Source organism: Nanorana parkeri, unplaced genomic scaffold, assembly GCF_000935625.1.
Source record: "Nanorana parkeri isolate BGI_ZX_2015 unplaced genomic scaffold, ASM93562v1 scaffold550, whole genome shotgun sequence".
Classification (NCBI taxonomy): Eukaryota; Metazoa; Chordata; class Amphibia; order Anura; family Dicroglossidae; genus Nanorana; species Nanorana parkeri.
Window position 1 is genome coordinate 705,628 of NW_017306818.1, and position 17,607 is coordinate 723,234.

Below are 17,607 nucleotides of genomic sequence, written 5' to 3' on the forward strand. Positions count from 1 at the left end.
ACACACAGACACACACACAGACACACAGACACACACACACACACACAGACACACAGACACACACACAGACACACAGACACACACACACACACACAGACACACAGACACACACACAGACACACAGACACACACACAGACACACACACAGACACACACACAGACACACACACAGACACACACACAGACAGACACACACACACACGTTGCTGTTTTGTACCTGGTCTTCGTCTAAGGGGCCAATTTCAAACTACTGTTTTGCTCTTGCGACTGATGACGAATTTTGGAATAACTGCAAAGTAATCTGATGCACTGCAAGAGTTGTGTGTGACTGTCTCATCTCCCAGTACATCAGGTTAATTTGTTCTTGATCTAGTAGATCAGTAGTGTTTTGCTCCTGTTTGTGATTGTCCATGGATGGAGTAAGCACAAGTAGAATCTCTCTTCCTTCAGTAAAAGCAGAATTTTGCATGCATGATTTAAGAGCCGGACAATTTTAGACGTCTGGGCTTGGCATGTCATGACGATCTTACATCTTTTTAATGCATTTACATTTACCTTTGCATCTACTTTAAAGCATGTTGAAGAGCTAATCCAGTAAGAAGTGATATTTCAGTTTTTGATGGATTTGTGGCAAGAGCTGAATTGTGATCAGTGAATCACTTATTATTTATGGCTTCACTATATATTTCAGAAGCTCTGTACTTGTTTTCACATACATTACTTACATCTTTATTTATGTATTAAAAAATGAAGCTGGGGCTTAGCTTCTTGATCGCTGCAGTGTAGGGATTTTGCTTCTGGGGTTTGCCACAGCACTTCCATGCCCGGTGTCCCAGTCATAGTAGAGCAAGCACGATTCAATGATGGAGCTACCTTAGCGTAGGTATGTGTCCCTGTTAACACTGAACACATGACAGTGCGAGCTGTGGTAAAGCATGCAAGTCACTCCAGCCAGACTTCCATACAGCTTGCCACTCTGCCCTCCTTGTGCATGAGCTGAACAATGCTTTCATTAGCCCTGATGACCACTGGCATACCTAAATTGCTGCCCTTGTAGAGACGTGATTGGTGAAGAAGCATCTGATAAGGATGGTGAGCCAGTGTGACAAATGGTGGATGTGGATCCTGAATTGCAGATACTGTTGTTTTTTCTTACTCCACCACTGTTACTGATTTCACCAGTAAGCCTGCACGTTTTTGTGCGTTTTTCCATATTTGCATAAAACGCACATATATAAATTTGGGCATTTTAATGAACAGATTGTAACATATAAGAATATGCAGAAACGCAGCAAACTTGCGTTTTGGATTGTTTCCATTGAAGTCTATAGGGCTAAAAAGCACAGAATCTGCCAAAAAGAAGCTCAGTACTTGCCTCAAGCGATGGACGTTTTGCTGCAAGCAACATGACCCTTAGATGTGAAAATGGCCATAGAAATGAATGGGAGTTTTTTTTTTTTTTGAGCAGAAAAAAAAAAATGCTACAAATGCTCAGTGTGAATGACGGCTTTGCTGTGGCACATTAAGCACATGACAACCATTCCCTCTATTTTGCCGCAGCATATGCAGTGCAATTAATAACCCCATTTGGGCTGACAATGCTACATATATATATATATCTCTATCCCACTCCTAATCTTAGGCTCGCTCATTTCTAAAAGTTTCACGGTATGATAACATAAAAATAGCAGTTTATAAATCTGTTCCGTGTGTTCAAAGCGCCTGATTAACCATTTAGTTTTACGTTATTTTTGTTACACTCCCCATTTTAATTTTTAACTGTTAGGCAAGGCAATTTACTTGTTGTGGGTACTACATATTATTATACAGGATTTATATAGCGCCAACAGTTTGCGCAGTGCTTTACAATATAAGGAAGGCATTACAATACAATTCAAGACAAGATGGGAAGGAGGGCCCTGCCCCTGAGGGCTTACAGTCTAAAAGATAATGTACACACTGTTTAAATCTTAGTTGTTTTAGTTACTAGTAGGAGTTATTGGCATATTTGAGGTTGTCAATTCTAATGTGATCCGTCAGTGAATTTTTTTACATTTTATTAAATGCTGTGTTTTACAGTACGGAGGTCAGGAACACCTTGATACTCCACCTGTGGAGCTCCTTTTGGCTCAGACTGAGGACTACGTGGAGTACTCCAGACATGGCACTGTCATAAAGGGACAGGAGAAAGCAGTAGTACGTTCCAAGTATGAGGAGGATGTTCTTATCAATAATCACACGGTAAGTGTCACGTCACACTAGCAAGGTTTCAGCATTTGTCTGAGATGCAGGAGCCATGTGATGGCAGTGTCTATACTAAGCAGACAGAAGGTCACAATATGATGCTGCTGGAAATTCCAATGAAGTAAATGCAGTTTTTTAAAATCCGACATTACAGTGGCAATGCAGACCATGTTCAGATGTATCTATAAATGGTGAAAACACAAAACAGAACTTAACATTACATCAATAAAATTATGTATTTTGTCTTTATTCTTTTTCAGTGTATTGTCTTTTATTCAGTAGTGATAATGAGACTGGGCCTTTATCAATCGTGATAATATTATTATAGTATAGCAGTGGAGTGTACACATTCATGCTTATTTGGTATACACTGTGAAGTGTTGCAGCATGCACACTATCTTGTGCATTACACTAAACACTGCATTCCATATGTGCTACTGGAAATTACAGTGTGTGGATCACTGCAATTTCTGTGCGTTGCTGTATGCTGCATACTCCGGACCCTCTGCACTGTATTATATATTGCACTTTGTAAACTGTGTGGTACATTTATATGACTGGGAAATTTTTAACTAGGAACACCTTTTGCTGAACTTATTTTTAAAGCAAATTCAGCCTAAATGACAAACTGATCAGCACCTCTGGTGACTGACGACTTCTTGTCTGCCCCTCTGTTACCTGTTTCCTCAAGGCTGATAAAAACTTGTCACAGATAGTGTCCTCTTGGGTGTAAAAACATATTCCAGCCTGGTCCTAGGATCTCTGAGAGCTGAATGAAACCTTGGCAGGCTTTTTTATTAATTTGCTGTGCAGATTGACTGTAACACTGGGTGCCTATTGGATTTTGTACCTGCTGGCTTGCGTAAGTCGGTGTTGATAGCTTTGCTAAGACATGAATAGATATTGTGCAATGTCTGAACAAAGAGGCGTTTTATTAAGTTTCTCACCACCTGCCTAGGTGGCGCTGCCTATAACAATATTACTGGCCTATATGTGAATTAAATGTGTTTTCTATGTGATATACAGTGTACCCCTAACATCATAGTGCTTATATGTCTGGGCTGTATTTTTTGTTTGCACTAGTACATTTGGAGTGAATTTAAACTTTTTTTTTTCTTCTTTTTTTTTAGTGTATTTGGGGCTCATACTGGAAAGACGGATGGTGGGGCTACAAATGTTGCCACTCATTTGTTAAGATGTCTTATTGCACCGGCGAAGCTGGGAAAAACATCAGTGTGAGTGTCCTATATATTGTTCCGAAATTTCTTGTAAAGTGCTTTAATAAGATCTGGTAAACAGTAACCAACCCTTTTTGATGATGTTTTCTACTGGAAATGTGTTTTGTTACCATAAGGTGACTTTTATAAACTAACCCCATCTTGTGGAAGAAAAAAAAGGAAGATCTAGACTTTCTGTTTTAGGGACCCGTGTCTTTGAACTTATGGCTGATCACCGGCTGCTGCACGAATAAGATACTTCAGTGGGTTTAATACCGGTTTCTCTGCTGCCTCATACGTCCTGTAAAGCAATCTGAGCCAGCGAGAGGAAATGCAGTATGCAGTGAGAGGAAAAGTTATTCACACACTCGGAAGTCTAGTATTCCAGCAGCGGCTGGTGAGCAGCAAAGTGCCTGGGTTTGAAGACATGGGACACTGGAAAGCTAAGTAAAAATGCTCTTCTTTTATAGACTGTGCTTAGTTTACAAGTAGCAGTGTGATCACAGGGTCACTAATGCAGAACGATCTGTTATGTTACTTAAGCTAGCCGTACATTGTGCGAATTTCGGCCGCTTTATCTATTTGCATAGCGGGTGCAGCTGTCGGCACCTTTTCGGCCGCCATCCCTCAATTCAGCTAATTTGAAGCAGCCAGTCAGAAAATGTTTGCACAAATAGAGCTAGTCAATGAGCTGCCAGCACTGTTGGGTGTATTCTGACATGGTCAGCGTCTGCTATCAGAATACAGTTCCTCGATCAACGCTCCTATGCATTGTTGGAGGAATCTGTTATATTTACCTTTCCTCTTTACTCTGGTGGTGTGTGTGTGTGTGTGTGTGTGTGTGTGTCAGAGTAGAAATATGGAAACTTATTGCTGATTTATGTTTCAAGGCGCTTTAAAGCATCAAAAATGGGTTTTGTTGATGTAAACAGTGAGTCAGTGGCTATGACTTCGGGTGCGGAAGGTGTATAACACACGAGACAAAAATGTTTGGCAATAAAAACATTCGCACCAAGACCATACTGATTTTCAGAAGCTGAAACTAAATGTACTGGCCATGAATGCACATGCTGTGCGCCAAATGCATAACCTTAGGACAAGTGTACAACTTTAGAACATATGCTGCTACTTTGAATCAGACATGGATTTTAATTACAGATTTTATTGTCCTTAAAGAGCCAAATTCTGTGGAAATGATCACATAGTGCAGCAATACTTATCATTTTTACAATTTTACACCTAATACACAGTGTAGCAATAATTTTAGTGGGATGCACTGATACCTTTTTTTGGTATTGAGTACAAGTAACGATACTTTGCTTTCGGTACTCCCGCTAGCATGGAGCCGGCTTCCCAGGCAATCGGGAAGCCGGGATATGAGTAATGACCCGCCTCCTGCCTTAGTTATTGGCCGGAAAGCCGGCTCCATGTTGATTGGCCGGAAAGCCGGCTCCATGTTGATTGGCCTTGAAAGACGGCTTCCCAGCCAATCAGCATCGAGCTGGCTGTTCGGCCGGCTCGGTGTTAATTGGCTAGGGAGGCGGGTCATTACACAGCTGGCTCCATGTTCTCCTATGGCACTGCCGTTCTGGTATTGGGGAAGGTATCGGAGCATTTGGGCGAGTACTTGCCAAATACTCTGTATCGGCACCGATACTATACTGTGCATCCCTAAACTTTAGTTTCTAATAATTTTTTGGGCACCTTTCACTTGACCTAGTTAAAAATGTTTTTTGGAGCTTATGTTTTTGAGGTGATCTGAAGTTCTTTTCTGTGCTGGAAAGAAGAGAGACTGCTTTTGTGTGTGTATTGGTGCATTGTAGCATGGATTTATTCACTATAAGTCTGACCCACAACGCATGCAATAAGAAGCACATGTATTGTCTTGTAGTGCACAGGGGGGGGAAACAAGGCAGGTAGATGGGTTTTTTTTTTCTTTATGGGCACCATAAAAGGCAAGTGTGAATGAACGCTAAAAAAGGAAAATCTAGCATATTATTTAGGAGAAATGTCTGATCTGCTGTTATCTGCTGGTTCCTAGAACGTTGATCTTTGTGAAGAGGAATTGCAAGAACCAGAGGAGATGGCTAAACCAAAGACCCTAGTGGAGGTAAGAGTAAACCGGTCATTGTGTGTGATTTTCTGTATTAAGTGAATCCAGGAATGTCCATTTAATTGTTCTAATTGGGAGGCTTAAAGGGTGATTTTATTGTGCTTTTCGACAAAGTGTAAAGAACAAGCTGAAGATTTCTTGGGTCTCCTGGGCTTTCTGCACTGCAAGATATCTGATTTCTAAAATACTGGACTCAAAACACTTAATATTACTTGATGATAATTGTGTGAAATAAATCCTATCAGTTGAGCTTCAGCAGCCGATTTTAGTTGGGATGTTGAAATCAGCTGCTAAAGCTTGCATGAAATCTGTGCATATGCAAATTCTAGAAATTACAGCTACTTCCCTCCACATTGGGTTACAGACATGTAGAAATATCCCAATATTGTAATCTGTGTTTTCTGGAAGAGTATGCCCAATCTGCTCTTGATTTGTAATTTTAGGATTGTCAGGACAATGTCCTGAACAACTGTCCGTAGATATAGTTTTTCAGGTTTTACTATACCTGGCAGAAGAATCCTTCCAGTAACTTCTGTCTTTGTCTTCAGATCCACCAGGAAAAGATGAAAAAGAAAAAGAAGAAGCACCGTAAGAGTGGAGATTCTGACAGTGAAAGTGATGAGAAGAAGAAGGAGAAGCTAAAGAAGGTAGGGTATAATACATTAGCATTAAACATGGCATCTTGTAGTTTGCTGTATATATGTACATACATACATACATACATACATACATACATACATACATACATACATACATACATACATACATACATACATACATACATACATACATACACACTGAGGGGCCCGATTATTATGACCACCCCATCAGTACTTCGTTGGGCCACGAGATGACTCCACGAGATGACTTCGTTGGGCCGCCTCGTGACTCTACGAGATGTTGAAAGGTGATGCGAGGAATCTGACACTGCACTGTTGCCCTTCTGTTGTCTTGTACCAGTCTTGCCACTCTCCGTTCTACCCTAACATTGACTAGTCGCTGATGGCCACAATTCGCACGTTCAGACCCAGATTTTCGGCTGACAGTCCAGTCTTTAAACACTTCAACAACAGCTGCTCTTGAACATTTAACAAATTCTGCTGTTTTGCTGATACTCGCTCCATGGCTCGCGCCAACAATCATCCCACGTTCAAAGGCTGTTAAATCGCGTTTTTTACCCATATCTTCAGAAAAAAAATAATTTCTACTGTTGTGGTAAACAGCCTGCTTCCCTATTTATAATGGTCTGGCCCTCTAGCAACTTCAGCGCAAAATTATAGCTAATTTGCCTACAAACGTCAGGTGGTCATAATAATCTGGCCACTCAGTGTATATATTGCTGTTTATCCCACCTCCTGTCTCCTTCCCTTCTCTCTTTTATAAAGGCGAGTATGGATGTGTTCATTAGAATATTTGTGAAGCGTTTTCACATTCTGGGAAAAGATAAACTCCACACAAATGAATTCTAGCAAAGGCCAAATACATGCTTGCCCTCTAGTGGCAGCATTCAGCATCGCATTTAGTGCTTTCATAGGTTTCGTTTTTCCTGACCCCTACATGGAGTGTTTAGTTGAGAAGGGATGTTTACAATATTCAGTATACAGTATAATACAGTCTGATTTTTGCACTAATCAGATCTAAACTAATATAGCTGCTGATACTGTTCGGGAATAGGTTAATAAGACAATAAGACAAGCGCATGAGATAACAAGCACGGAATCTAAGCAATAACTACAATAATCTAGTCTATAGATAACTGAAAATACAGAAAACTTACATATTTAAAAACTCCATTTTTAAAACTAGTTGCTGTGCATTGTAAAGGAAACACAATGGCCCTTGTTTATGAAAGCACTTGGTCTTGCAACCTTGATCTCAAATATATAAGTTGCTAACTGATATTTAGGGGCTCATTGCTTTATTTCTATGCGCTCTCTATTATACTTTGCAGTACTACTAGTGTGGTATTCAGCTTGCAGTATCTTATGGAGTTTTCTCTGCTGAATGCTGCAGAGAGAACTCCGTGATTGGAGGAGAGCCATTTATGTGACTGACCGGTCATGTTACTGGGCTTTCCTCTCAGTTTTTTTATTTTATTTTACCACTTTCATTTATTATTATTATTGTGCTTTATATATGTGCTGTCATCAGATGTATGGCCATTGTGCTTTTTTAATTTTTTTTTTAACCACTGCTTTTTTAAACAGACATAAACGAGGTGTCTTGCAACATTTTATTCATACTTAACCTCTCCACTGCCATGGGCATCTACATTCCTTAGGGTATGAGAGGTTTGGCATTGTCGCAGTGGCTACAGCATGCTGTGCCACTGATATAGGGGAAAAGAGCATTGTTTCTATTGTCAGAGAATAGAAATAATGAATTCCTCTCATTTACATGGCAGAGTAGAATAACTCCGTGGAATGTATGCAGATTTTACATAAATGTAACTGTCAAGTCCATAATTATGGAAATTTATTTTTAGACATTTGACATGCAGATACAACTCGGAGGTTCGGCTGTATGCTCTCTCCTTGTTTATTTTAGTACCTTTACGTTAGGGAATATGTATTTCAGTTCTGTTTGCAATGAAAACAGAACATGTTTTGTAATTCTTCTGTTTCACAAGTATTCCTGCCCCTGGTCACCACCATTTTTTATAATGTTAGGGTAGTAAATGTGGTCTCACTGCCAGAAGCCCCTCATTGAAAATAACCCCTAACTAGGTGTGGGAACTTCTCTGTGCTGTGCTTTGCTTTCTGCATACTGAGCAGCTTAGTAAATAAAGCGGTCAGTGTAGTTTTCCTATAGCTGCCAAACGGCAATCATCTTAAAGGAGAATTATGAGGCGAGTGATTTTCACTCAGCCCCATAATCTAAACCGACTTGTGACAATGAAACTGTCACAGGTCGGCTCAGTAGATAGGGAAGTGAGCGAACACATACCATCGCTCGCTCACTTCTCGATCTATCGCTGCAGAGAGCCGTGACTGTCACTCATGGCTCTCTGCAGGGATTCCCCCCTCCCCTGTCTGATCCTCCAGCGCTGACTGGCGAAACGGACGGGGGAGGGGGTGGGCACAGCTGCCTCTGCCTCTGGATAGGCAGAGCCAGCTGTCAATCCCACAGCTGGGTGGATCCAGACAGTATTGTCTGGACTTGTCCCGGCTGCGGCGTCTCAGTATACCGCGAGCAATACTGAGCTTTGGGTCACTGGAGAACGCCAGTTTGGGTTCGCCCTGACCCCATAGTTCTCCTTTTAACTGAGCCGACTGCAGTATCCTGAAATCTTGTTTTATGTACTTTGTATATCATTGTTACTGTTTGCTTTTGATACTGTGTCATTATAGGACTCCATAAGCAGGGTGCCATTTGTTGTAGCATGTGCTTTTCGAACAAGTAATGAACATCGATTCACAATAGATGCATCCCGGGAATGATTTACTTTCGGTGTGATGGCGTTCAAATGCAGTGACTGTCACCTGATCATTAAGCTGAAGGAGTGACAGCTGCCGCTTGTAAACGTCAGATTAGGGATTCCTGCTGCAGGAAATCGCAAGTTGTGGGTTACTGCAGTGTCCTCCCCTTATTTCCATCCGAAGGTGGCCAGGATACCCACTGTACAGATATTAAGTGATCTGGAAATTTCTGCTTATTTGGGCTTCTTTAGTCTTTATTTATTGAAATATATTATAGGTTTAACTACCTCCCGGCCAGCCGCTGTGTATACATGGCCTGCCGTGAGCTTCTTGGATGTAACTGGGCGTGTATACACGTCCTGTCACATCCACCCGCTCTGGCGCGGCGCGCGGGAAATCCTCGCTATTTGAAAAGAGGCAGCGATGCCCGTTAATATACAAGCAATCCTTGTATGAAGCCCCGAGACGTGCGCCCCAGGCCTGGCCAGGTAGGGGATCTAAACACCTGGTCTTCAAGCAGTTAATGTACTCCCACTAGTGCTTGCCACTGGTAGCCATTGCCGTAGCCAATAGATTCTCCAGTGACCCCATATTGTAAGATATACATTTATTTTTGGTGCTGAAAATCTGGCACTGGTAGTTTTCAATGAGGGGCTTCTGGCAGTGAGACCACATTTACTACCCTAACAATGTATAAGCCCTGCTGCACCAGAAGCGATCGCATGGATCCTGGGGACAAGATAAACTGATTTTGTACAAGGAGTACTAGCAATGATTCACACATTTTGCTACTATATACAAAGCTATATGAACATTTCAATTGATTCTATGTAACATTGCAATATTTCCTTAACTTCTTTTCTAAACGCAGGCTTTGAACGCTGAGGAGGCACGTCTTAAGCAGGTACAGGAAATGATGCAGGTGGATGAGAGGAAGAGAGCATACAACTGTATGTATGAGACACGGGAACCTACAGAAGAAGAGATGGAGGCATTCAGAATGAAACGCCAACGGCCGGATGACCCAATGGCCTCCTTCCTGGGACAATAGTGGAGGGCGTCTGCAACATTTTGTAGAATCCTTTATTGCTAGACAATATCTCTGTTTAATTGCAAAACAACATGTGCAATAAATCTCTTGATTATACTGTGTATAGATGTATATTTCTGTTCTCAATAAATATTTACACTTACAACTGATTTCTTTCTGCTTACCTTTGAGTAGAAGCTATAATTTTGTTATGAGGCAAGCACTGGCTTCTTCTGAAAGTACTAATTGATTGATTGTTGTGCTGACCAACTGCCTTCATTAGACACGCATGTATAATGAGGACCCTAGTTGATAGAAGGGATCCTAATGGTGAGTAGGAAGGGGGTAGTAAAGGGCACATAAGATAGAGGATTTGGGAGGTGGGAGTAATGGGGGGGGCTGGAGAGGAGGGGGCAGAGGAGAGGAGTTATGGAGGGAAGGAAATGGTAATGAACATATGCATCATGTTCCCTGGCTAATGAAATAGTCAACATTTCTTAAAAGTTACTTCATATGTAGAAACAAAAATGGCACAGCATATTTATGGCGTGAGCGAATCAAGGAATGGAAACATTAAGTAGGAGAAATATTTAAAGCATTCCCGCATTTTGTTTGTTAATATAAATAGCACATTTGTTATGATAGAAATAGGAAGGGATGTTGGTTGGGAAAGGACTAAACAGAGATAGGTTATATATTGTTAGAGATGGTTCTATGAACAAAATAAGGATGCAGTGTCTTATGCCATATAAATAAATACGATTAATGTTGTACTGTAAAAGATCTTGTATCGAATACGGGCATTGGACCCTTATTATTAGGCATTTGGTTATAAAAGGTTTTTTTTTTTTTGGGGGGAGAATGGCTTGTTATAAAATATGCAACATAGCTGTGGGGGTGCCCTGTATAGGGTGACCCTTATGAAGAACACATAGGGTATAAATGCTATATTGAATATGGGAGGGGTCCTGGGTACAACACGGGTGTTGTGTATTTTAATTTAGGTGGAGAGTAAGGAATGATAGATGCATGTGGTGTATATATATATATAAATATGGCGGGAAGGAGGGTTAACAACTATAGAGGGGAATAATAGAGGTAAAATTCACAAATAATATGAGATATTTTGTTATGTTTTTTGTTTGTTTCTTTTTAAGTATCTACAAGAGATTGGTGATTATTATTAAGCATAGGTAATACCTGGGATGTCTGGTGTCTGGTAAAGCCAAATAGCCTAGACATGGGTGGAATAAGCAAACATTTTGCAGTGTTCGTAAATAATTTAGTTATTTCACATTTTGGTTGTAATATTTGATTAATGGAGAGAGATAAATAAGGAAAAGGACTTTGGTGTATTGGGAGTAGGGGTGAACCATGGGGAGGGTAAGTTTCCTTTAACATAGATGGGAGGAGGGAACTATTCTGGGGTAAGTAAACGTAGATTGGGGTTTTAGGGCCTGTTCACATGAGATCAGGTGCTGATCAGCAGACGTGGAGCTGCTGATGCAGTGCGTTTTTGATGCGTTTTCGGTCCAGAAGCTGACAGTTAATTTTTTGTCAACGTTGATGACATCATAATAAGTGGAGCAAGAATACAATTTTTTCTTTTTTTTCCCCCTTAGCTGCATTGCGTTGCGTTTCCGTTTTCGTTGCGTTTCGTGCGTTTCCGGACCGGACAAAATGTGACATGCAGTATTTTTTCTGTCGTAAGCTGAACGGACTGCGCACGTGAGAACTGGAGCCCATAAAACACATAGGGATACATTGGGATGCATTTTGAGTGCAGCAGCGTACGGAGACGGTCAGCACAGAAAACGGACGTCGTGTCAACAGGCCCTCAAAGAATTTGCAGAGGGGCTAATGGTATTAGGAGGAGATTTTAACTTTACGCTTGAGCCAGCAGTTGATACAGTTGGGGGAAATCAACATATTTCAATATCACAAATAAATAAATTAAAGAAAAGATTGCATTATTTGCAATTGGTAGGCATCTGGTGGGTTTTAAACCCGGCTACTAGAGATTATACCTGTCATTCTTCAACATATAAATTTTTTGGTGTCACATTGTATGCTGAGTTGGTCTCCCCAAGCACACATTGGGACACAGATTTGGTCAGACTATGCCACGGTGTATTTCTCGATATGTCTATCGGGATTGGTTAAACCTGTATCCTTGTGGCGATTGAACAAGAGCTTATTACAGGACCCCATAGTGAGGACTGAAGTCGTTTGCACTATTAAAAATGTTATTGTTGAACATTTAAATGATAATACATCATTGCCGATAAAATGGGAAGCACTTAAGAGTGTAGTGCGAGGGGTCCTAATTGCATATGGGGCACGTATAAAGAAGGATAGAGAACGGTCTGTAAAAACCCTATAGGCAGAAATTCAAAGATCCTCTCCCCACCTGCGGTATGACATTTTGGTTATGCATTGGCGTGAGGGAGGGGTGGGTCTCCCACACATGGAATTATACTAAATGGCCGCGGTTTTGAGACGCGTGTTAGATTGGATTTATCCAAATAATACAAAATTATGGGTGGCTATCGAACAGGATGCTACTCCAATACATTTATTCTTGATCCCATGGGTGAACCCGGAGAGACGTCCGGTTAAGAAAACTTTATTGCCGTTAGTAAGAGATCTGCTAATAATATGGGATAAGGCAATTAGGGCTTATAAAGTGTCATCTTATGTGGGTCCCCTTACACCTATTTTAGGTAATTCAGATTTCTCCGCAGGAAGGGGACTATTAGGGTTCCTAAAGTGGACCAACGCGAAAACCATCCCCAATTATTCCAGCATTAATGAAAGATGGATTGAGAACTCTATCAGATATAAGTACAGAGGATGTAGTAGGGGGAAGGTGGATGCAATACTTGCAATTGAAACATTTTTTTAGGTCATTCTCTATAAGGGGAAATGTGATGTGGGAAATGACAGCATTTGAAGATTTGTGTGTAAACAGGGGAGGAGGGACCTATAATATATCTACATTATATAATATATATGAAAAGTGATGACATTTGGGTGGTTATGTTAACATATGTATGTAAGAATTAAATATATCGTGTGGGATGTTGTAGGTTTTGGTGACGATGAGAAGTTAAATTTGTATGTAAACGAGATATGTGTATGTTGATGCCTTGTTATATTTTTTGTATGAATATTTTGTATAAATAATAAAAAGATATTAAGTAAAAAATGATTGACTGTTGTGCTGACCAACTGCCTTCATTAGAGTCACTGACCTGAAAGAAGCATGGAGAGAAGAAAAGTCTTTCTGCCATTATGATCTTACTGAAGTCAAAGGATTAGGATAATAGCCAGACAACAGAGAGCAAAGGCAGCCTCCATATTTCTTTCATGGATTCTTCCCTTTAGGATTCCTCCCTCTAAAACTGTTCTTTTAGGTTTTTCATAGATGCTAATCAATTTATTAACCCACTGGCTTCATTTGTGCTTTGTGGGCTCTGGTGGCACAGGATCAAAAGGAGGCATCGACTGAGATTTAGATGCAGAATTTGTTTCAATGTAAACAACAAGAATGTTTAATGCTGTAATACAGATGGCAGAAAATCTAACAGACTGGCGCAGAAACACTTTATACGAGGCAAGTAAAGTGATAGTAATTTGATATTGCTATATAAATTAAAAACCCCCAAAATATTTTAAATGGCAGTGAGGAGAAGCCAATATTAAGATCAGCAGACTACTGTATATACTAATGGGCCAGCAATGTATATTTCTTTATCATTTATTGAGGGACACAGGGATTCTTAGACTGTCAGGTTATAATGCCGCCTACAGGACAAATGGACACTGGCAACAACAAATGTCAGTACGACCCCACCCACAACCATTTTACCTCAGTTTTTGCTAGTGTCCTGATTTCTTTATTCAGCTAAGAAACGCATGTTTTCCCATTTTTATATCAGTAATCTCTCTGTGAAGGCCCTAAATTTCTGGAAGTTTCTATGGCCATCTACAGCTACTGATGAATTCAGGACCGGATATGGAAACCCTGGACAAGTCTCCATTTAGAGGAGCAGTGCAGGTTCCCAGTTCACCATACTGGTGATCCCTCTGTGTCACACCTGCAGTCAGCGGTGACTAGTGTTTGTGGTCCAGTTCAGATCAGTATGTCTAAGGGGTCCTTATGGAATTGTCGGTCCAGACCTAATGCAGTTTCACCTGACCGTGTCTCTGAGACTTGCCTTCATAAGTGGATGTGACAGGATAATGCCGTGTTGGGGATCCTTCCCTATATGTGTTTGAATCTGTCTGAGGCTGAAATCTCAGAAAAGACCGTCATTAGCAGGGCACAGTGTGAATGTATTTTTTTTCCTACTCTGTGTCTTACTACTGGCTTTATTCAGAGACTTGTGACATTTGTACGTTTGGTGTCACTGATGTTTCTAGTTCTTCCAGCCACAGGGGCTTGTACATTACAGGTAGGGATGGGTTCAATGTTCGAGTCGAAGAACTGTTTGACTTGAACATTGCTAGTTCTTATATTCGCCGTACACACGAACTATCAGGGCATTCGTCTGGCTATTCGCCTGCCGAGCGCCCACAATGCACTGCACCCCGAACAGTGCATTGTGAGAGCCTTGATTGGGTAAAGCAATACACTTGACTACAGGTCAGCTGCAAGACTTTACCCAATCACAGCACAGTGCACTGTGAGAGCCATGATTGGGGAAAGTAATGATGACTTTGTCCAAACATGGCTCATAGCTAAGTCCCAGCCCCACACTATAATAAGGCTGCTTACACCGCAACCTTATGTAGTGTGTGTTGCTGGAGTTAGGTGTAATGTAAGCTATAACTGGCATCAGTGCTTTATTCAGCATTTTAGTGCTATATACACTACTCTGATAAAGTATTGCACCCAAGCACTAATTTCCCATCCCACATTCTGTAAGAAAATGTTATAATAAGCCCTGCATCATGTCTGAAAGGCCAACAAGGAGAGGCAGAGGCTCCCATGCAGCTATAAGAGGGCAAGAAGCCTCTGTGTCCACAGGCAAAAGTGGTGGTTGTGGACATGGTCCATCCTCTCCAGGCAGGGCACACTTGTCCTTTTTATGTGGTGCTGGCCGTGTTATTCAGCCACAACATGCACTAGGAGGTGGTGGAGTGGATAACTAAGCCCTCTTTATTCTCCTCTTCTGTCTGATTCTTCTGTCAGTATTCATCCGTGGGCACCCTGGTTATGGTGCTGGGCTGGTACGCTGTGATGGTCAATACGAATTGTGTGCTGTGTCAGATTTTCAGGATCTCCTGTCACCAAGGACCATGTTACCATCCTACCTTATGACCACCAGCTTAGCAGCATGACTGTTAAAGCCTTGGTTTTCTTTTTGAGTAAGGGGCATCTATGATTGTGTGTTTCCTATGAAGGATACTTCTTGTAATGTTTATTATCTGACATGGAAGGCATACTTGACTTGGTGTGAATCTCAGGGCTTCCACCCTAGGAGTTTCTCTGTGGGACAAATCATCTCCTTCCTGCAGCCTTGTGTGAACGAGTGTTTGGGTCTCAGCACTTCAAGGCACTTCTGCCAGGACTATCTTGTTTTATAGACTGCTGTTCTCTCACTACTGGATTTAGACCTTAGTACAGGGAGTCTCCATGTAGTTCCTCCTGCAACTCTATGGTATTTGATTCTGGTGCTCTTTGCGCTTTAAAGATCATTGTGTGAACCCAGCAGAGACTGTGCACTCTACTAGATCAGTGAGTGCTTCTTGCTCATTTGTTTCTTATGTTTTACCAGGTGACATATCAGACCTCATCTTATGCTAGCTTCAGGCATTAGGTCCTTCATGCAGCTTTTGAGCTCTAGGCAGTCCCCAGTTTATTGCTGTATTTTTATGGGCCTGTAAGCATTTCTTGCTTTGTTGCCCACCCCTCTTTTGGACGTCCTGACTGTCTAAAAATTCCTGTGTCCCTCAATGGACAATAAAGAAATAGGAATTTTTTTACTCACCGTAAAATCCTTTTCTTGAAGTCCATTGAGGGACACAGGTCCATCCCTCAGTGTTTCCCTTATGCTCTCTGTACTACTACAAAACTGAGGTATGATGGTTGTGGGCGGGTTTATCCTGTGCTGTCTACTGGCTTTTTGTTGCCAGTGTCAATTTCCCCTGTAGGCAGAAGTATAACCTAACAGTCTAAGAATTCTTGTGTTCCTCAATGGATTCAAAGAAAAAAAAAAGTACAAAAAAACTATTTTTATAATGTCTTGGCATCTTATACATCCAGGTTCATCTGGTCTCCAATTGAGCAGCTTAACCGAAAATCTTTGGTGTATCATAGACGTTGCAGGCAGCTGACAGAAATGCTGTGCCTTGGCATCTTTTTTGGAGCATGACCAGATTGGATACAGAAGGGAATTAGGCATAAAAAAACAAAGATTTGAAGTAACAACTTACAAGGTAAGACAAAGAGAAGTTGGATTACTAAAGTTGCAGAGCCTGTTTACTTGGTAAATAAGGTGAAGCTGTATTTAGTCAAACAACCCAATCGTGTGCAAGGGAAAATATAAAAAACATTATTTTTTTAATGTTTCATCTGTTGAGGGGCATGGGAAATCTTTAACCTTTGGGTTATATTGCTGCCTGTAGGAGAAGTGGACACTGGAAAACAAAACAACAAAACAACAAAAAAACAACCCACCCGCCTTCCTATTACCATGGTTAGTGTCCTATGAGGATGGGCTTCTTGTCTTCAGACCTGCTGTTTTAAAAAACAAACAAAAAAAAACTAACTGCTGGACTGTTGCAATTAAAATCTGGAAATTACCTTATTTTGTGGGTTTCACCTCATTGCTCCTCTGCACAGCTCCAGTTCACCGAAAGGAGATTTTCCTCTATTGCCTGGATTGGTTCGAACTGTAAGGGTCTATGGGGCTGATCTACTAAAAGCAAATAGGCTGTTCACTGTGCAAGGGAATGCTCCCTTAGTTTAGTGAATGAGGTGAAGCTCTGCCAAGTCCATCACCCAATAATGTTCAAACAAAAATATATATATTTTTTTAACTTTCTTTGCATGTGATTGGATATTCTTTGCAATATGAATATTTACCACGTTCATTAAGCAAAGAGAAAATTCCTTTGAAAAGTGCAGATTCACGTGCATATTTGCATTTAGTGACTCAACCTCTATCTCTCAGACACTGCTTCTTTCAGAAAGACTAATTCACCTTTTGTCTTCTCAGATGGACCCCGAAAGGGTGCTGCAATGCACTTGGGGCTGTTAGCATTTGTTTTTTTGTGTGTTTCCCACCCTTCCGTTGGACTGCTTTTGGACTCCAAGAAGAGGATTTTACAGTGAGTACAAGATACTCATTATTGCACATGATTGGATGGTTAAAGTTCACACAGCTTATTCCCTAAGCTGAGTGAACCTTCTTTGCTAATTCTGCACTCTTAGTAAATCAACCCACATGAGTTTCATGTATTAATACTAAGAATTATCTGTGATGACTTAATGCCACCAACCAAAGCTAACCTGTCATGGCAAATCAAAGTGGTGTTTGTGGAGCAAAAAAAAAAAAAAAAAGGTCACATTTTAGT

The 17,607-nt window shown here is 40.9% G+C and overlaps 1 protein-coding gene across 1 annotated transcript in view; it reads left to right on the forward strand.

Annotated features, from left to right (window-relative positions):
- SLU7 (SLU7 homolog, splicing factor) overlaps positions 1-10,174 on the forward strand; it is a 24,609-nt gene extending 14,435 nt beyond the window's left edge. Inside the window, exons 12-16 of the mRNA XM_018561915.1 lie at positions 2,080-2,241; positions 3,375-3,479; positions 5,503-5,571; positions 6,123-6,221; positions 9,865-10,174. Of these exons, the coding sequence (XP_018417417.1) occupies positions 2,080-2,241; positions 3,375-3,479; positions 5,503-5,571; positions 6,123-6,221; positions 9,865-10,044 (615 nt within the window). The 3' untranslated portion in view covers positions 10,045-10,174. The remainder of the gene's footprint in view (positions 1-2,079; positions 2,242-3,374; positions 3,480-5,502; positions 5,572-6,122; positions 6,222-9,864) is intronic.
- Positions 10,175-17,607: the final 7,433 nt, after the last annotated feature.